The 20,869-nt window shown below is 33.3% G+C and overlaps 3 protein-coding genes across 3 annotated transcripts; 1 reads left to right on the top strand and 2 right to left on the bottom strand.

Annotated features, from left to right (window-relative positions):
- The first annotated feature begins 7,147 nt into the window (after positions 1–7,147).
- LOC120334143 (glutathione S-transferase 1-like) lies at positions 7,148–9,425 on the top strand. Its single transcript, XM_039401598.2, has 4 exons — positions 7,148–7,670; positions 8,192–8,339; positions 8,611–8,749; positions 8,942–9,425. Exons 1-4 carry the CDS (start codon positions 7,471–7,473, stop codon positions 9,157–9,159), a joined length of 705 nt encoding a protein of 234 aa, XP_039257532.2. The 5' UTR covers positions 7,148–7,470; the 3' UTR covers positions 9,160–9,425.
- An 86-nt stretch (positions 9,426–9,511) lies between these two features.
- LOC120334145 (uncharacterized) lies at positions 9,512–14,975 on the bottom strand. Its single transcript, XM_039401599.2, has 5 exons — positions 14,828–14,975; positions 13,832–13,962; positions 12,934–13,007; positions 11,053–11,127; positions 9,512–10,408 (listed from the first exon to the last, which is right to left on the bottom strand). The coding sequence occupies exons 1-5, from the start codon at positions 14,924–14,926 to the stop codon at positions 10,254–10,256; spliced, it is 534 nt and encodes a 177-aa protein (XP_039257533.2). The 5' UTR covers positions 14,927–14,975; the 3' UTR covers positions 9,512–10,253.
- Positions 14,976–17,380: 2,405 nt separating this feature from the next.
- Positions 17,381–19,948, bottom strand: LOC144411784 (uncharacterized). The gene is made up of 6 exons (XM_078109365.1): positions 19,769–19,948; positions 19,472–19,605; positions 19,177–19,250; positions 19,027–19,095; positions 18,261–18,341; positions 17,381–18,114 (listed from the first exon to the last, which is right to left on the bottom strand). The coding sequence occupies exons 1-6, from the start codon at positions 19,937–19,939 to the stop codon at positions 17,981–17,983; spliced, it is 663 nt and encodes a 220-aa protein (XP_077965491.1). The 5' UTR covers positions 19,940–19,948; the 3' UTR covers positions 17,381–17,980.
- Between the last annotated feature and the right edge of the window lie 921 nt (positions 19,949–20,869).

Genomic DNA, 20,869 nt, shown 5'->3' with positions numbered 1-20,869 from the left:
TTTCATTACAACTCGTTTTATTCAACCTATTGATTGCTTATTGGTATTTAATCATTTCTCCTTTTGAAATTTAAAAACGTTTTTATAGTCCAATTGTGTTAGTATTCTCTCAATGATTAGATGAACAAAGTAACTTTTCGCTGTTGTTTTAACTTTTATCATACATTTTTTTTTGCTGTATATTTTGACGTGGTAGTCCGAACTCTAGTGCTATTGACAAAAAAATCAAACAAAACAAACGCACTCTTTTCTTTGATTAAAAAACAACTAAACGTAGTTTCCACTAAAAAGTTCGAAACATTTTTTCGGCTCATATTTACTTCATATTCTTCATATTTTTATTTACTTCTTTCTGGATTTTCAAACTACGATAACTAAACAGTATATATGCACAAAAAACAGTATCAAAACTTTGGAAAAACGAAAAATGGGATGCGAAACTATTATCCTAAATGGTTGGGTTTTTCAAAGAATATGGTACAGTGATTCAATTGCTGATATACGATTACCCACATATAGATAGCAGTTCCTTGATTGAAGCACAATTGCGGAAAAATTTGCGACTGACGATTGCGGTCAGCCGTCTGTTGTGTATTGACTTTTTATATATTTTATGTTTCCACTAGCTGGCGTTAAGTGTTTACTATTGCATCATTCTTGTAGAACCTCATGTGACATTAGTGATTCGGTACGCTGTTATAAGTTTGCTTGCTAAGCGTTGTTATTGTTTGTTTTCATTAAACTGATGTTTCTATCAAGTTGGATTCTTGTATAGTTCATTAGTCAGTGTCAGGGACACAACAGATTGGCGACGAGGATTGGTGATTTTAAAAAGAGTCGTTGAAAATACGAAATAGTGAAAACAGGCAAATTACGGTAGTAGACTACTGGTGACGTCATATTTCGGAAGAGAAGAAAAGTGTGATAAATGGCTGAATTACATTTACCACCACCGCAATGTTTCTTGCAAAGTCCAGGTGAACCACAAGTACCTTGGAAACGTTGGTACAATAGCTTTGAAACGTATATGAAAGCCACTGGACTTGATCAGGAAAATGTATCTGCTGATAAAAAACGTGCAATTCTACTGCATTGTTTAGGCATTGAAGGCCAAAGAATATTTGTTTCGTTATCAGACACAGATACTTATGAACAAGCAGTTGCTGCTTTAGAAAAGCAGTTTGGTAAAAAAGACAGTGTAAAAATGCAAAGACATCTATTTTGGAATAGAAAACAGCATGATGGTGAGTCAATAATAGAATATGTCGCTGCACTAAGAGAAATAGTGTCAGAGTGTAATTTTGCGGATATGTCAGATGATATGATCTGTGGTCAAATAATCGAACACACCATCTCACCAAGAATTAGAGAAAGGTTGCTCATGGAACCTGATACACTGACTTTGGATCAAGCAGTAAAACTGGCTTGTCAAATTGAAACTGCTCATGAAGAATCACATCGTATTCAGAAAGAAACCAATTTCAATGGAAAACCAAAGTTCAAAAAAGAAGAAAATCCTATTGTTCAAGGAATTCAAAGGCAAAGATATCACAATCAATGGAAAAATCAAAAAGCAAATTCATCATATGCTAAACAACATTGTACTTGTTGTGGATCAAATTCTCATGCTTCATATAGTAGGAATTGTCCTGCTAAAAATCGTATTTGTCATGCATGTGGCAAAAGAAATCATTTCATGAAAATGTGTAGGTCTTTGAAACAAAAGACTACAAGACAAGTGTTGCCATCACAAAAACAAAGTGATGATGTGCAAAATGTATTTTCTGTTAAAAATAACAGTGATTCTGTTAATGGTATTTTTAAACATTGTTCTTTAATGATTGATGGTATAGAAACCAAGCTTTTAATTGATTTGGGTGCCAAAATCTCAATAATGAATGAAACCATGTATAGAAAATTGTTTTCAAAGTATAAGCTTAAGCCCACAACCCAGAAATTGTGTGGATATGGAGGGTCATCTATTGAAAGTATTGGGGTTATTGATTTACCTAATATTCAGTATGGAAATGAGACCATTGATGTATTTTCATTTTTTGTAACTAAAAAGGGAGTTAGTCTTATGGGAGTTGATTTGTTTGATCGTTTGAATTTTAAAGTTACATGTAATGGTGCTACTGTGAATTCTATTGATTTTCGTGCTAAGTATGCTAAAGTATTTACTGGCTTAGGTAAAGTGTCAAAATTCCAACATGATCCCATGGTTGATCATACAGTCAAGCCAATATCTCAAAAACTGAGAAGGTTACCACTTTCAGTTCGTGCTAGTGTGTCTGCAGAATTGAAAAGGCTTGAAGATAATGATGTTATTGAAAAAATTGAAACTTCACCATGGATTTCTAATATTGTCATTGTTCCTAAGAAAAGTAATGAGATTCGTTTATGTGTGGATCTCAGACAAGTAAATATGGCAATAATACCTGATAAATATCCATTACCTACAATGACAGAGCTCACATCAAAATTTCATAGCTCTACAGTGTTTTCGAAACTTGACTTGCGTCGAAGTTATGAACAAGTGCCATTAGCTAAAGATAAAAGGTATCTTACTGCTTTTATAACACATGATTCTATATATCAGTATAAAAGAATACCTTATGGTTTATGTTCAGCGCCCTCTTGTTTTCAAAAAATTCTGTCCATGATTTTGAAAGATTGTGAAAACACAGTCAATAATATTGATGATGTTATTGTGCATGGTATAAATCAAGCAGACCATGATGAAAAGCTTGATAAAGTTCTCAGAAAACTTGCTGAGTATAATTTAACATTGAATGTGGATAAGTGTCAATTTTCTAAAAATTGTATTAATTTTATTGGTTACAAAATTTCTGGTTCTGGTGTATTACCCCTTGAGTCAAATGTTGAATCTATTTTGAATATTCCCATGCCTAAAAATAAGAAAGAGTTACAATCTTTTCTTGCAACTACTAACTTTTATTTGAAATTTGTGCAAAATTATGCAAATGTTGCTGAACCATTGAGGAAACTTTTAAGAAAAGATATTCCTTGGGAATGGACTGACTTACAGTCAAATGCTGTCAATAAGCTAAAAGAAAGCATAGCATCACCACCTATACTTGCTCATTTCAATCCAAATGCTCAAACTATTGTAACTACAGATGCTTCTGGTTATGCTGTTGGTGCTGTATTGTCACAAATTGACAGACAAGGTAATGAAAAACCTGTTGCATTTGCATCAAAAACTTTGAGTAACACAGAGAGAAAATACTCAACTTGTGAAAGAGAAGCACTTGCATCAATTTATGCATGTGAACACTGGCATATTTATCTGTATGGAAGAAACTTTATACTTCGTACTGATCATGAAGCTTTGAAATCATTGTTATCTACAAGTGGATCTGGTCACAGACCATTGAGAATCTACCGATGGACCGATAGATTACTCCAGTACAATTTCAAAGTAGAACATGTAAGTGGATCGAAAAATGAAGTAGCTGATATGCTAAGTAGACTTGTGCCAGATGATGTAAAGGAATCTGAAAATAAAGATGATTCAGATATTTTTGAAATTAACCTAGATGGTTTGGTTACCAAAGAAGACCTGGAAGAAGAGTCTAAAATTGACCCAGTGTTTCAAGAAGTTGTAAAATGTTTACAAAATGGGTGGACTTTTCCAATTTCACCAGATGTTGCTGTATTTTATAAATTGAGACATGAATTAAGTGTCTGGAATGATGTTTGCCTTGCAAGAGGATCTCGTGCTATAATTCCAAGTCAATTGAGAAAACGAGTCCTAGAAATGGCACACAGTGGACATCCTGGTATGGTCAGGATGAAGCAAAGGTGCAGAGAGAATGTATGGTGGCCGAGATTGAATGCACAAATCGAAGATTTTGTTCGCAATTGTCAACCTTGTGCAATGAGTGGGAAATCAATCAAACCTGCCGAACCACCACTTCAATCAATACCATGGCCTAGTGAGCCTTGGAAAGATATTTCAATTGATGTATTTGGAGAAATGCAAATTGCACCTGTGAAAGATAGATTTGCTGTTGTTATAAATGATCTACATTCCAAATGGCCTGAAGTTGCTTTGACATCTAATGTAACATCCACATATTTAATAAACATATTAGAAGGATTATTTGCAAGATGGGGAATTCCTGAATCTATAACCTCTGATAATGGTTCTGTTTTTGTATCCTATGAGTTTAAACATTTTCTTGCAAAACATGGCATAAAACAGAAATTATGTGCTTTGTACAATCCTACTTCAAACTCTATCACAGAGAGATTTAACAGAGTTCTAAAGGAAGGACTAAAAACTCATTTGAGAGAAGGGAAGACAGTTGGTAAAGCTATTCAAATAATTCTACAAAACTACAGAGCTACTCCTCATGCTTTAACAGGAAAATCTCCAGCAGAACTGATGACTGGAAGGAAAATGAGATTGTCATTAGAATGTCTTAAACCTTCGAATACTGAAACAAATATTAATATTCCGAAAATGCAAAAAGAAATTGCAATTCGTCAACAAAAGTCAAAATTGTACACTGATGATAAAAGACATGCAAAAGTACCTATATTTGAAGTCGGAGATTGGGTTCGAATAAAAAGACCAATTCGAGGTCACAAGTTCAAATCAAGTTTGTCGAATCCTCACAAAATTACAAGGAAAGTTGGACCTGCAACTTATAAATTAGAAGACGGTTCAATATGGAATGCAAGAAGACTTGTACGTTCCTATCAACATAGTTTTCAAAACGAAAATGATTTTCATGTGGAGACTTTTGGATTTAATAATGAAGATATTGCTAATTTGAGACAAAGTCCAAGAAATGCACGACGAAATCCTTCTAGAAACCGAAGACTTCCATCGTATCTACAAGACTATGAGTTAGGTTGAAAAAATAAATTTTTTCTTTTCAGGAAGGAGGGAAGATGTTGTGTATTGACTTTTTATATATTTTATGTTTCCACTAGCTGGCGTTAAGTGTTTACTATTGCATCATTCTTGTAGAACCTCATGTGACATTAGTGATTCGGTACGCTGTTATAAGTTTGCTTGCTAAGCGTTGTTATTGTTTGTTTTCATTAAACTGATGTTTCTATCAAGTTGGATTCTTGTATAGTTCATTAGTCAGTGTCAGGGACACAACACCGTCGTGAGGACACAATCATTAGGTTCGTGACCTTCTTGAAACCTATTACAGCGTTTACAAAGGATATCAAATTTTAGACGTGTAATACACATTTGTAAAAAATACTCAAATGCATTGCATGAATGTCTTTTTGTTTATTGATCAGTCAAGGTCAAGATAGTGAGTCAATCGTTCATTTTTTACTGTAAAAACAAGTATATAGAAAACAACTACGGAAAATAAATAAACTTATTATGGTATACTATTTACCCAGAAATGTCTTCAAGCAGCGACAATTGCAACGCTGATACAAGATTAGTGTAAAAAGTAACGGAATGATGAACTACCGGCGTAAAAGAGACAAATGATACGACCACGTTTATATCAATGTTTCATTTATGTAGGAGTCATATTCATCGTACCACTGGAGGTGCTGTTAAGCAACCCATTTTTTCGCTGGTTTTGTCAGACTGCCGGCAGTGTCTGGGTGTGGAATGTCCTTGTGTGTCAAGTTATTATTTTTATTATAGTGTTCTATTGCTGTAAACCTGGGTAATTTTAGTTGTAAAATAATAATTGTAGTACAGGTTAACTGTTTTCGAGCTTGCCATAGTTTATTTGACCAATAATCTAGTTATTGAGGTTTCTGTAACTAGTCTACGCTGGCAGTTCATTGCCTGTATGACTTCGATTCCCGTATTTCTATGCGTATTTATGCGCGTTGCAATTGTCAAACATATTGGATGTTTGTTAACGAGATTCTATTTGTATTGTATTTTTTCATGGTTTATTGTATCATTGAAGTATTCGGTTGTTTTATGCTCTTACAGGTGTCTAATTAATATAGGCTAACATAGTTGCTCTGTTGCAGTTGGAACCGCAAGAAAAGTATTTGTGTGTGTGTACCAAGTTAGGGTTAGGCCAGAATTTCATTCCGATTTTTCTTTTTTAGCTCTATTACGCGTTCGGGGACTGTCTGTGTTAGCCAAGTAATATACCATAGGTTTCAGTCCCTCTACACAACTTGATGTAAAGTAGGCGAACAATATTAGTTACCTCCATATTGATACACACACATTCCTGGAGCGCCAAAAATATTGCGTACAGCATTTGCTCAAATCAGAACCCTCGCCTTAACGGGAAAGGATAATATCAGAGAGCAAACACGGATGAGTTAAATGATTTTCTCAGTAGGAATAGCTTCCACCCTCGGAAAAAGTTAAACAAGAGGACCTGTAGCTTTGCGTGAATAAATGACTTCTCTATTTTATAACGCAAATATTGAAAAAAGGTATATTTTCTAGAAAGATTGTTATGCATAAATTTGCCATTCAACGGGTCTGAAAAAAGTTAATCGCAAAGCAAACAAAGATGATTTCTCCAAATCAAAATAACAAAGACACCTGGCAAAACGGCAAAAATTTTAACGCAGTGACAAGAGCGAAAATCATTAGGTATTTTCACCTAAGTGACCGCCTTTTGAACATAAAATGTCGGATTAGGATTTTATGCTTGATGGGAAAAAATCTGGGAGTGTGGACAAGGGCCATACTTAATGGCTTGGTGGGCTGGGTTGTGGCCCGCGGGTAAGGTAACTCAATACAGTACAACATTATAAACTGGTTCCGATTCTTCCGAATATAAAGTTAATATTCGACCAGGTCCAGTATTTTTAAAAGAAGGTAACAACCAGACGCTCTAAATTATATTGAGGTTGCAGGTTTTATTTTTGTAATGATTAATTGTTAAATATTACTATCTACTTTATAATGGTCACAATTTGGAAAAATTGCGGTACGGTGTTAGTAGATGATAAATACGAATGCTGTCAAAAACATCTTTGATATAAAAATTTTACCCTTGCACTTTTAGATGCTACTTTTAGGCTTCAAACATAACTGGATACATGGTACCAGTCGGGCTAGGTAAAAGTCACACACTTACACAAAATTGCACATGCAATGGAAGCAAGATTGCAACTCGTGAAGTAAAAATAAATTCCTGAAAAAATGCGCTATCGGAATAAAGCGTTATACAATAAGGTAGACGTAAACAGACGTGACATAAAGAACTTCGCACATACGAGTGGCGTGATACAGCAATTTCGACGAATATGGCACAAAATTACTCCGTCATGCATGTCAAACTTCGTGCCAATCTAAATTTTTGCTTCGACACGCGTTCAATATGACGTATGACTATTAATGATGTAACTATTAACTTGTGAGCGTGCAACACAAGGACACGTCAACATTTTTTACCAAATCTTATAAAAGCAGCTTTCAAATTGCTTATATATACAAATTTTGCTTTCGATTTGGGTTCAAGATTGGGTATCGACTGTAAAATGACTTTAGAATTCTATTATCACCCGCAAAGTCCGTTTTCACAATCGGTGTGGATGATTTTAAATGAGTTGAATATTGATTACAAGAGGACTTTGATTGACCTCTTTCGTGAAGAACAAAAATCTGAATCTTATAGAGATATTAACCCGTTAAAAAAAGTTCCAGCCATCGTGGACGGAAACTTGAAGTTGGCAGAAAGGTATTTTTAATCAAAAAATAAACTGAGAGAGCTTGTAATAAAGATAGTTACCTATACAAGCAATCTATTCCTGCGTTAAATAATAAAACGATAAATTATATCAATAAATTTAATATCAATAGTGATAACATTACTAGTATTATTAGAAGTAAAAATGTTTAATATCCCTTTTCTTTTTGAACCAATAACTTATGTATAGTAAGTACTACAGTTGAAGCCATAAAACTAATTTCCAATTGCATCTTCCAATAATCAATTATTGTTATAATTTTGCCTAAGCATTTCAGTTTTTTTTAAAATACTGTACCTATTCGGTACATTTAATACTGATTTTTTGTTTATAAAGCTTTCAAATATGGTGTCCTATATATGGGAATTTTTGAGCAATCAAAAATTTTGAAATTGTGTCCAATATATCGCATTTGTATTATCGATGTTTGATGTTTCTCTTAAACGAAAAGGCGTTTGCCGCGTAGCACTTGATATCCATTATAAATTAATGACAATTTTTATTTTTCTAGTCGTGCTATCGCACTGTATCTCTGCAGTAAATATGAGCCTGTTACCAAAAAGAACAAACTGTATCCCATAGATGAGGAAAGTGTAGCAAAGATGAATATGGCAATTTTTCGAAATTGTGACAATGTTAACACCGTTTTGAAGTACATGGTAATTTTTAACAATTTATCTTTTCAAGACAAAAGCTCGATATCCGCAACCGTACTATAATTCAAAATTTCTGACTGTTTCTACACTTCAGATACTTCCGATCTCGAACTAATATACAGCGTTGTACTGTATTAAGAATTATAAAATAAAATCCGAATCGTATATTTTGCAGTTAACTTTCTACAGAGCCGATGAAAATTAATTTGATGCATGCATAATAATTGCTATAGCGAAGTGTTTTTCTATAAAATCATTCTTTTACATTATATAGAATGGGGAAGCGGTGTATTTGGGCAAAGCTGCTGGTCCTCTTGCCGAACTTTTTCCGAGGGTGAAAGCTATTCTGACTGAGATGAACGAATCTCTTTCGACGTCGGAATACTTCTGGGGAGAGCATTTAACTCTTCTGGGTTTGTTACAGCTTTAATACATAACTAATGATAATAGTTTAGAATTGAATGTTACGACTTCTTTCTAAATTAAAAATTATCAACCAGTAAAAATATTGCATCGAAAATTGCGACTCTTATCACTCTTTCCTAGTAAGACGAAGGGTATGGTTCAAGTAAACATACACATTTTTCACTTTCATGCCATCGCAGATTTTTTTGCTCTCAACGCTACATGTATATTGTCGATGGCTGGTTTTGAGGATTGGCACAATTACCCAAATTTGGAAAGGTGGATGGATACAATGGAAAAACTGTCTTATTATGAAGAATGTTACGCAAAACCACTTGAGCTAAATGTTCAGATGTTTCGAGGATTTTGTCAAAAAGCTTCCGCGGCCCTGTCAGAACAAAATAATAAAGAGGATTGAATTATGTTCAATTTTTAAATGCCAGTTCATTTATAGTTTTTTTATGGCTCCTTTGGTTCGAAATTTGTTTCTTTTATTTTTGTGTAGACTACATTCCTTTAGTATCATATGAGTCCCAACATATGTGTAGGCCTACGGCATTTGGGCTTTGATCGAATAATAAATAATTGTACATTATGATATTGGATTCTCGTATTTTTGCTACCCGCAATGACCTTCTATTGAACTTCTCACCTAACTTTCTAAATAAACCTCATATACACATACACTGGACATTATGAAACTTTAATTTTTAATTTTCTGTGGGGTTTTTATTAACATACATTTTTATTGAAGCATATCGATGAGGCGATATTTAGGCGAAAAAGCAGAAAATTTTTGTTTGTGTTTTATGTTTACGAAAAAACAAATATGACTAAAACGATGACATGCAAATGATATACACCTAAGCTACTACAATATGTCAGAGATCAATGTATTTGATTTTAATATACAAATTTCCATAGAATAGATTTATAAAGTTACAACACACACTAGAAATAATGACGGGACATAAGTTCTAGGAGTGACTTTTCGGCATTTTTTTGTATTGATTTGATCAGAAATGTATTTTTTCAACGAATATGGAAGGTATTCAACGTAAAGCTAATCATAAAACATTTTGACAACAATTTATGCTCTTAACTACGAAGAAAATAATCGTTTGAAGATACATTTTTGAAAATTTGCAACTTTCTAATTGATATTACCAATACTCAATGAGAATCAACTTAAATGAGTACTGTTTGTCTATTTAATACTGACAAACGTGTAAATAGATATTTACGGAGTTCTAGTTGCATTCAGAATTAAAAAAAACAATGATTTTTTGAAAACAGCTGTCAAATTTTATTATTTTTCCTAAATCTACTTAATAACCTTCTGTTTTGAAGATGCACGCTAGAAGACTGGTAATTACACTGATTAGGTATTATTACGCAAAGAGAAATAATTAGGTATGCAAAGGCTAAAATTTGCATTATATTTGTTCATAATTTCGTCGTACATACAAAAATTTGATAACAGGGTAGTCATGGACGGATTTGAGAAAGAATTTATCTTTTTGGACTTGGACAATTTCCTCGGTTTCTTTCAGCCAGACTCCAATAGTCCACGCCAATCTTTTTGACAATCTGGTCCACTTCATTTATCTTTTCTACAGATAGAGCGTCTACACCTTTTTTGAGTTCAAGATCAATGACAGCCTGATCTGAATAACATGACTAAAGTTAATCCTGTGCTACTTTGGTACGCAATCTCTGGGATTTTAGTTAAGAATTGAATTCGTGAGAATTTTTGCATCAGACCAAACGATTGAGATCACGTTAAGCAAGTGAGATCGCAACCAAAGTGGTATCGTTATTTCTGATTCGATTTCACAATAAAGAGAGCAAAAGGTCAATGCTCATATATATAGTACGAAGTTAAAATGACTATGCGATCTACATATAAATTTGTTATCTGGTATTTCAAATGATTTAAATCAGGTTCAAATACCGCAGCAATTCGCATCGATACCGGTAAGACCTCAGCTGAGCACAGGGCTTATCTGAAAGATATCTAATCTTACGGAATAACAAGTGGCGGAGCAATAAACTCCTAAAATAGCAAAATTTAGGATGAAATATTGAGTCTTATAGAACTGGGAGAATTCGGATAAATTAGATTAAAAGTTATAATATTTTGGTAACTTTTACATCTTCAAGTACTGAACGTTTAAAATCGATCGCCCATTATTTAAATACGAAGACGATTTTTTTTAACAACAACAATTTTACAAAACATTTCGTAGATTTACTTTGTGAACAAAAACTACCTTGACAAATACTAGTTTAATATACAAATTGTACTAACTCTTCTCATCGCATTGGTAAATAATTAAATAGTTGTCGTAATCGGTGGCAAGACGTCCTTCGATATTCACTTCACCTGAAAAAGAGAACAGAAATCAATAAACTTCCTCATCCTCTCCGATAAAAATTAATTTTATGTTCTCCATATTGAGTGCTTTCAAAATTGTTTTTTCTGAAACAGAGTTATTGGCGGGCGTGCTTTGTTAACGCAAACCATACCCGAACAAAAATAAGTTCTAACAACTTTAAGTTATTAGTTCGAACGATCTTCTTTTGTATTTGGGGTTGTGAAGTAGGATTTAAACCTATACAACTCCATCATAAAATTAGCTTCGTCATTTCAAATGTCTGGTAACATTGTGCTATACGAGAATGAAAAATAAAAAAGTGTCAGAAAATATGGAAATTTATGTAAGAATCTATAGCAAGCGTGAATAAGAAATATTAAGAATAATTATAAAATATCTGATTGATAAGGGCTACAGCAGTATTTGAAATATTTTAGTTTGGCACAGATTACCTATTTTTTAATATGTCCATAAACAACGGCATTTTCAATTCACATGTCGCGTCAATGCCAGCTGTGTCGGTACAAGTAAGCGATGATAGATTAGTCAGCACCCAGAAATGACCACCGTCAAATGTCATAACAAGGTCTTATTTGATCGAAATCGTGTTACTATAAAGAGTATATGGTCTATGAATGTGAGTTTCAACCCTTCAAACCTTTTTTGTATCGATCTGTACGATAAATAAACCTAGATATGTGCATAAGGTTGCCGATGAACACGAAGTTCAACACGATTGACATTTTCATTTCAATAATTGAAGTAGATGACAAGTCATAGTGAAATTTTATCTAAACAAAAAATAACATTACCATTTCAGAACATAGATTCGCGTTATCGATAAAACAGTTGACGCAAAATCGTGTAAGTGCCCATATCTTGATGGTTTAATCAAATTGGCAACGGACTTGGAAGACGATCGTGCTGCCCGGGGCCATTAATTTGATTTTAGGTTTACTTTTATATTTTTACAAAATAATATCCATAGCAGTTCGTTTCAAGGAATCACAATATAAATCATTAAAAGCCCATATCTTGATGGTTTAATCAAATTGGCAAAGGACTTGGAAGACGGTCGTGTTGCCCGGGGCCATTAATTTGATTTTAGGTTTACATTTATATTTTTACTAAATAATATCCATAGCAGTTCGTTTCAAGGAATCACGATATAAATCATTAAAATCCCAAGACCATTTGATCATAAACGTTCTAAGACGCACGATTGGTAGAATCACGAACAGGTCACCCGTCTGTATTTTTTGGCAGAAACAATTTATCATTGGGCTCTCTTTATGGTGATTTATTGGCATACGTAGCTCTTCTTTGCTATGATTTTTACGATATTAAAATAGAATGTTTTGAGTATTTATATCTTTATATCTAGAATGTGTGTATTTTGTTTTGTTAAATTTCTAAACTGATATATTTTGAAGAAGTGCGAAAGAAATTAGAGCAGGAAAGATTTTCTATGATTTTCAACTTTCAAATCGTTTATTCGCATAGAACCATAATAAATTGGATATTATTTGACCACTCAGATTTGTCAAATATCCAAAAAAAATTATTATACAAATATTGGCCGTGCTAAAACGCTGCCAGGTATTTTAAACTCCGAGTAATCGATTCTAATCCGGAAGCAAAAAATGTTCGATTTCGCCAATTTTTATTTGGTTCACGTCATTTTATATTTATTTACTGTCAACACTGAAGACCAACGAACCGCATTTGCTTCTTATTATGTTGTGACATTACTACTATATATTTTGATTTATTGAAATATTTCAATATTCAGTGTCATAAACAACTATACTCACGTTCTGACACACATGATCCCCAGCACATCGTACTCATTAATAACAGTTGAACAGTTCCAATTCTGGGCCTTGTTCTGAAATATGAAGGTCATTAACGTCACTTGCTTTCCGCAGTATAGTATTTATAAATTTATTAATTACAAATTGCATCGAGTTCTTTAGACTTACTTAGGAATTGAAAGGTCGTGATATATAATTTTGCATTTTAGATGCATATTTTGAAATTGAAAAATAATTATCTCTCAGAAAAATACAAATGCGGCATTTGATTTGGCGATATTTTTTTCTTTTAGTTGATTTGATGTCTTAAATTATTATAACCCCTCGTGAACTATAAATTCTTATATATTAAATTAGATCAATATAGTGGCACTACATTTTTGCAAACTTTGGTGGAATATTATTAAATAAAATTTATGTAGAACTGCAAAATACATTAATTTGACTTTCTGTTAAAATTATAATCTTTAACAAATTCGTGATATATTAAACACATATAAAACGAAATCAGGAAACTGGCAAACTAATCCCATATCCGACATAGACTGGTAACCGGACGAGAGGCCGTGGTATGTCATATGATTGAGCTCTCTTATCAGCTTTCTTCTCCTCCGGGATAAATATGTAAATTTCTTTCCTATCCTAAACACACTTGTTTTGTGGTTTTGTTTGAGAGTCCCCATTTCCTCTTCATCAATTTAAAGTAAACTGTCTTGAATTTTGAAATCGAATATGATATATGTTATAAAAATATCTCAAGCACAGATTGAAGCAAAACTTTGTGCGCTATTAATTCGTGAGCAGTCTGCAAATGGTGATCACCAATATTGTTTCGTCACAATAAAACTATTTGGACAATTGATTAACAGAATGAATTGTATTCTAGATTTGTTCTTACTCTGAAGCAACTTCTTGCATGTAAAATAATTTATGCTCCGTGTTGACTCCAAAAATTCTTGTATCGAAGCAACTGAATTCGCTATAACGAGATTCATGACTGTGACGAGCCTGCCACCATTCACCTTTGACCTAAATGTAAATTTTTTCTAAATAATTTCGATTTTAACAATTAACTAAAGTCCTAGCTGATGTAATTTATATTTCATTGTCTGATTATTCTTATTCTTGTACGAATCCCCTGAATACGCGCCCTCTTTTTAGAATTTGTCAAGTCTCGCACCCCACCTCAAAAATAACTAGCTAACAATAAGCTACAAATCACGTAAAATCACGTTAAAATACGTGAATGGAACGTACGTAATGGAATAAATGCAAAGTTAAACAAATAGGGCGGGAAAGATCGAATCCAACAAATATTTTTAATCAGTTTCACGTCCCCTCAAAAAATTATCTACGCCCTCTTTGGGGTACACACCCCATCGTTTGAGAACAACTGAGTTATAGAATACTCAATATTTCTACAGGATTTTATAGAAATATATAGTAAATTGTATGATATCTATTTTGGTTTTTGAAATTTAGTTTAAAATAATTCAATACCAAATTATCAAATATAAAAAATTATAATAAATATAAAGATAGTTAAGATAGATATTGGATTCACCACCCCGCAACGTTTTGGCATAAGAAATTAGTAATTATCCAGTTGGGGTTAGGGCTAGCATTAGGAATGAGTTGAAAATTTGAAGCGTTGGCGGCGGCTTTGTACAAAAGATTCTAGAAACTTTCACATATGCTGCAATTCTTATTATTGGATTAAAATTGGGAAAATTCTATCAATTTCAGCCCAATCAATTTTAGTTGGAATTTGCTTGATGTCCCATCAGTCTTTAAAAAATATATAATTTCAAAATACAATTTAATTTTAATAATTTCGGCTGTGCTTCTACGCATGTTGTTTCACAAAATTTATCTGGAAACAGTAAGATCTTACCTTAGTATAATCTACGTCAGATTGAAGATTTACATCTTTGCATGGAATTGCAGTTACTGCACTCATGAAACACAGGATGAAAATAGACGTACTCAACATCTTCAACACGTAAGGTTTTAAAGTTGAACTTGATAGCTTGATGCTAGTAATTAAACCCAAATTTAAAAATAAAATATTTCAATATTAGAATTTTATAGACTATGGTTATATGAAGTATACTAAATGTAATTAATTGATAGATCAAAACCCTACAATAATCGTTGAACGCTTCTTATCGTAGTTTTTTAGTAGAGTTTGCATTCAACTCGGTCTACTTTCATAAAAATAACTAAAGAGGTAACTAAATAAATTTCAGTCATCCGAGTTTTCAGTAATTTTATGAACTGGCAATTGAACAAAATACGTTGTATACGCCATCCAAATATCCCAACTCTTACCAATTGAAATGCTATGAACTGAAGGCACTATTGAACCGTGTATACCGGATATATATAACATTTTTAACATAGTAATATTGGGAATTCCAGTAAGTTTTCAATGATTTCCGCTTTTACAATATTAGTTTACCGCGTTCTATTGAAATTGCTACTCGTGGTACTGTCAAATACGGTTCCATTACATTTGAACCCACGTACATTTGAACCCGTAATTTGAACTCACGATAATTGCACCTGCATACTATTGCACCTATTGAATTTATATATATATTTGAAACCAGACTAACCCTAACCCATGGATTTTAGCACCCGCATATAGATTGAACCCGCGGATATACGGGTGCAAATGTATGAGTTCAAATGTATGTGGGTTCAAATGTACGGTCACCGTCAAATACAACTGTTGAACCTCATGTTTATTAACATCGTTGCCGTGTGTGCATCACTTCATATGTCAGCTATGCTCAACTTCCTTTTACCTTCTAGTGAATCTAGTAACTCATTTTCTGTAATACCTAAACAAGCCTGTGAAAATTCTATTAAAAAGCTTTGCGGCTCGGCGGTAGCACGCAGTTATTTCATAGTTTAAACACGTGGCTTTGTCATAAACAAAGTGTCACAAATAACTTGCAAAACTAAAAGTCATTTGAGTTTTTTTTATTTTTGATCCCTCTATTTATAAGAAAAATAATTTATATTCTATATTCTCTAGTTTAAATTGAACAGTGCATACTATTTTATGTATTGCGTTCAGGAGCTTTTGTATGTCTCAACTTTTCTCTCAGCTTATGTAGGCTATATAGACTAATATTCTATTTTTACTTTTCTTTTCTTATTAATATTATTTTCTTGTTATATCTAATCGATTTGATAGTCTGATAAATATTTTTTGTAAGTATATATTTATCGCAGTATAAGTATACATGAAAGAATTTATATATTTATATCAAAATGATGTTATAAAATATATTTCCACAGAAAGTTTTTCAATTTAATTAAAAAATAATATTTACTAATTTACATACTATGTAAGGTTCGGACCTCTTTGTCGTTTGTCTTTCCGCGGAAAATAAAATATTCAAGATGTCTAGACTAGACCAAATCAGAATAGGTCAATTGCACTTTGGTTCGTTATGATAATAAATTGAAAAGAGCAATTAGATTTGGTTAATATATGCTGAAAATACAAAAACACCTTGTGCGTCCGATTAAATATTCCAATATATGATAAAAAATTTAAATTGACATTGTTTTCTATTTATTCTAATATTACACTTCGAATTTTCACCTCTTCTCCAACTTTAATACCAATATTTGCTACTTCCACATCGTTACTACGAATTCAAAAATTTCTTCCAGAACAGATGGTGAAGAAATTGTTTTTGTCGAGTTTTTAATATATAAAAGCACTCTCTATCTTTCATACGCAAACATTGAATATAAACTAATTGTTCTGTATCATGTGATCTTATGTCATGTCTAGGAAGGGCGGTAATATCCTCATAATAAAAATAAACCCTTTGGGCGAATATTGACATAGGTTTTTAAGTACAGTTGACGTAGACAGTGATAAGAATCCATTGACTTGGAAAAGGTTTTTCAATTATTTATTTTACGTGGGGTCAAAGTTTATTTCACTGTCTTTTTATTTCTAATTTAAAGTTGTGTGTGAAGTATACCCACAAATTGCGTTTTGTGTTAGATCGTGAGGAATCACCTGTATTTCAGTTATACCGTCTTTAAAGCAATGCTCTATTCTATATAACAATGAACGTGCGAAGATTCGTACGTCAAAAACACTTTCTGTATTAAAACTTGCTATTAGAATTATAAGTCTCTTCTCATGCTGCCCAAAATAATGAGAGGTATTATCTGTTTGATAAAATTAAACACTATGAAAAAATATGCTTTCGTGATATGACGCTTGCAGCTTTCAACTTCTCCTGCGACAAAGCGTGTTCGGGTTCCTTTCCAAATTAATTGAAGGAAATACTCTCAACCTAATGTTTTTCGAATTAGCCATAAAAGAGTTGAATCTAAAGCTAATTATCTGGCTACATCTGCAGCTACGCTTGATTCAGGAAAAAGTTCTAAAACAGGTATTTAGGCTGTTTAATTAGGAAGACTTTATTACTTTTTTATTATGGAATATATTACTGAATAATATTACAATATATGGCGCATGTTCACTAAACGGCGTAAAAACTTCTCTTCGGCGTGTCACAATCATTTTTGCATATGTTATTCCTAACCCCCACCTTGCTCCGTCATCCGAAGATTACGTCACTACGAACTCACAATCACGTCGAAAAGATTGCCAAAGTATAGCTACAATCGCCCGAAGTGGCATTTTTGCCAACGATAACGAACTCAATAACGCCAGCGATCTTTCTCATATCGAGATCGTTACGACGAGAAAACGAGAGAAATGGCTTGCTCAATTTTGGATGATCGTCTGCGCGTCTTGGATGACAGTTAGTATAGTTTGGAGGGCCTTATTACGTTACTGTGTCGTAATTTTTTGATGACGTGGTCAGTTGGGAATAACATATGCAAAAATAGTTTTGCCACACCGACTAAGAAGTACCTGCGTTGTGTTGTGAAAATGGCCACAATACACAAATGCTGAATTAGATCTAGAATATGGAGAAATCAATATTGTGTAGTAATTGTGTTATTTGTTCGTAGTTTTTGACAAGATCGTTTTTAAAACGTGTTATTTCCAATCGATGTTCTTGCAGGGATACAATTTGACTGCGATTCGGTAATCAATCAAAGTATTCCACATTTTACTGACTTGACGAACATCGGGATTTGGTGTTGGAAAATGAGCCCAAACAATCCATTCACCTGAAACATAAGACAAAAAAATATATATTCCACTATATTGTGAGTGATAAAAATACTGATACACAGCCATAAATATATAGTATTTCGTACTGAATTTATTGTGACAATTTATTTAAGATTGAGTCGAAACATAAAAATGTGCTCACCTGTTAAACTGCAAAAAGCTGTGATAAAGTAGTTTTTATAATCGCTCAGTTGAAGAAGTTCTCTACTGAGAAGCGCATCATCTTTACAGCATTCAAATTCGTTTGATTCAATTCAATTAGAAAAAAAAAAAAATAATTCGCGTCAAATTGCACACAAAACAAAATGTCACAGATACCGTGTCATTTTGCCTTGACTTCGTTCAGCACACACTAGATACAACTTACGTAATTCAAATGCTTCAAAATACTTGGGATGAATATCTCTACACCTATTAAACATATCTAGGCTTGTCCATGGGACATATTTTTTTGTCGCATCCCATAGCAATTTATGCCTGTCCTTCCCCATTCCAAAGGATTCCAATTGGAATACAATTCAATAAAAATTGTTAAATTTAGGTTTAGCGTCTAATAAATAGGACTAATGTACGATGAGACATGCAAAATAACAAAAAACGCTTAATTTGTGAACTTTAGATTCATAACTATTATGCATGTGTCCATCAGCCTCTTCAAAAAGTATATTGTTAATGCTGAATATATATTTTGCTCTTTATAACTAACAAGAGAGCTATGCTCAAATATATGAACTAAAAGTCCATAACGAAATATTTTACCAACATTTCCCCCAAAACCATGTGGTATTTCGTGTCCCATGGGAAATACAAATATGTGCTGTCCCATCCCATCCATGGAACGATTCCCATTCCCACGGACAAGCTTGAAAATATCTCTTTCTACTTTAAATCGTATGCTAAAATGTTACCTATTGCTGCAGCGGCTTCATTAAATCCTCCATCGGAACTTAAAGTTTGAGAAGTGAATATTCCAAGATCTATATAAACAATACACGATGATGATTGATATGGTCATTACCCTAATCAAACTACAGGGGCCTATATTTCTCTAATCTTACCATATTTTCTGTCGAAGGTGTAAACTCCTTTGCGCTGTCTTATGTTTCGTGCTGGAAAAACATGAGGCGGAGAACTAGAATTGGAAAGATTGGAATTGTTATTTCTCTTTTTTGATACATGAACCTGAAAAAAATTTTCATATTACTTGTGTGCAATTTTGAATTGAAAATTAATTTCTTGGAACTACGGGAGACAGTTTTAAACAATCTATCAAAAATGCCCAGAATCGTTGAACTTTTTTTAAGATATTGATGAACATAATGAGAATGCAAAATAATATATATATATATATACTTCTTATGATATTCCGTTATCATCGTTTTCCATCCTTCTTTCGTCTTGGTGAAGTTCTGTAATTTCGAACATAGGACATCTTCAGACATTACTGGATCGTTTGTATGAAGACCTTGGTACCACGTTTTTGGAAACTGAAATTAGGATGGTGACCAATTATTTTTTTCAATGTCGTTCGTCACCGGTGATTCGACTTTTAGACTTCTTTATTGGGCTTTTGGCCTTATTGTAAATTCGCGAGTGTACACTCATGTTCATTACTACTTCATATTATAAAAACAGTCATATATATATTACCTCATCAACATCTATATCTTCTATTGGTGTGGGAATTTGGCATTGCTCAGCTTTTACCAGGGTTGCCAGATATACTATGCCAATGGCAATATGAATTCCATTTGTTCGGTTCATTTTCTTATTCTTTCGCCTTACAATATATATTATTTCTAGTTTGAATTCTCTTCGCATGCATCTGCACTTTAAGCCTAATGCATTTGCTACAACGTTATATCAATATATTTTGTCTCTCGTACTCTCTGTTGGAAACATTACGTGGGTAAACAGTACACACAAAGCTATGATGAAATAGTCTGGTACGTGACATGTTTTGTTTAGACCGAGAATGGAAAATTTTCGAATGAAATATTGCGAGTACAACCGCTTAGATATAATAGATAGAATATAGTTATAGCATTCGAATATTTCAGCAAGCTTGTACACAAGATTGCAAGTAAACGGGAATAATGAATGTTTGAAGTTTGTTGTCAAACGTCTCTCACGGTTCAGGCTTACTCAAAATTGGATGAGGTTATTGGACACAAAATGTACACATATGGACCGTTTTGTTATTATGTTGTTGTAGTTATTGCTAGAATTTTCTTCATTTCCCCGCTGTTTAGAAAATTAAAATCTGGACCAATTACTTCAAGATTGCCAAGGTTTGAAGACTGTATTTTTCACAAGAAAGGCATTCCTTTTTTCATTTCAGAAATGTTTGTGGGCTCTATGAGATTCGTTTTTTGGATGCGATGCCGTCATCAAAATTAAAAATTGCGCACCTTGTGGCGGTTCCGTGTTCACGATCAAGTGGTAAGGGGAATTGGGGAGTCGTCAAGACTGCGGTACCGATAGTCTACAGCAGTGGTTTCCAAACCTCGGACCAAATACGGCCCGCGTAACAATTTAATATGATCCACCGAACTCAAGTGAAATAGTTTAACCATTTGTTTTTATTTTTTGCGTTCTAGATACCGTCAATTGTTACGTCATTAACACAGTTTAAGCACGTGTATATTCGTAACACTTCAATTATACCTGTTTCTTAATTATACGTACCGTTGTTAGGATTGCATGCGGCCCGTGAATATCCATCCTTCCACTTCTAATTTTGGCCCCGGT

The sequence above is a fragment of the Styela clava genome, chromosome 15, assembly GCF_964204865.1.
Source record: "Styela clava chromosome 15, kaStyClav1.hap1.2, whole genome shotgun sequence".
NCBI lineage: Eukaryota > Metazoa > Chordata > Ascidiacea > Stolidobranchia > Styelidae > Styela > Styela clava.
Note: the sequence above shows the minus strand (reverse complement) of the source record. Positions and strands in the feature narration are given on the sequence as shown.

What these genes read in the sequence shown, in the direction of transcription:
- LOC120334143 (XM_039401598.2), top strand. Translation starts at nt 7,471, where the DNA reads ATGACTTTAGAATTCTATTATCACCCGCAAAGTCCGTTTTCACAATCG. An exon ending in AACTTGAAGTTGGCAGAAAG is followed by an intron (nt 7,671 to 8,191) that starts GTATTTTTAATC and finishes TTATTTTTCTAG; the next exon opens with TCGTGCTATCGCACTGTATC. An exon ending in AGAGCATTTAACTCTTCTGG is followed by an intron (nt 8,750 to 8,941) that starts GTTTGTTACAGC and finishes ATGCCATCGCAG; the next exon opens with ATTTTTTTGCTCTCAACGCT.
- LOC144411784 (XM_078109365.1), bottom strand. Translation starts at nt 19,939, where the DNA reads ATGCGAAGAGAATTCAAACTAGAAATAATATATATTGTAAGGCGAAAG. An exon ending in CACCTTCGACAGAAAATATG is followed by an intron (nt 19,096 to 19,176) that starts GTAAGATTAGAG and finishes TTGTTTATATAG; the next exon opens with ATCTTGGAATATTCACTTCT. An exon ending in AGCTTTTTGCAGTTTAACAG is followed by an intron (nt 18,115 to 18,260) that starts GTGAGCACATTT and finishes CTTATGTTTCAG; the next exon opens with GTGAATGGATTGTTTGGGCT.
- LOC120334145 (XM_039401599.2), bottom strand. Translation starts at nt 14,926, where the DNA reads ATGTTGAGTACGTCTATTTTCATCCTGTGTTTCATGAGTGCAGTAACT. An exon ending in GGGATCATGTGTGTCAGAAC is followed by an intron (nt 11,128 to 12,933) that starts GTGAGTATAGTT and finishes TCTCTTTTTCAG; the next exon opens with GTGAAGTGAATATCGAAGGA. An exon ending in TTACCAATGCGATGAGAAGA is followed by an intron (nt 10,409 to 11,052) that starts GTTAGTACAATT and finishes CATGTTATTCAG; the next exon opens with ATCAGGCTGTCATTGATCTT.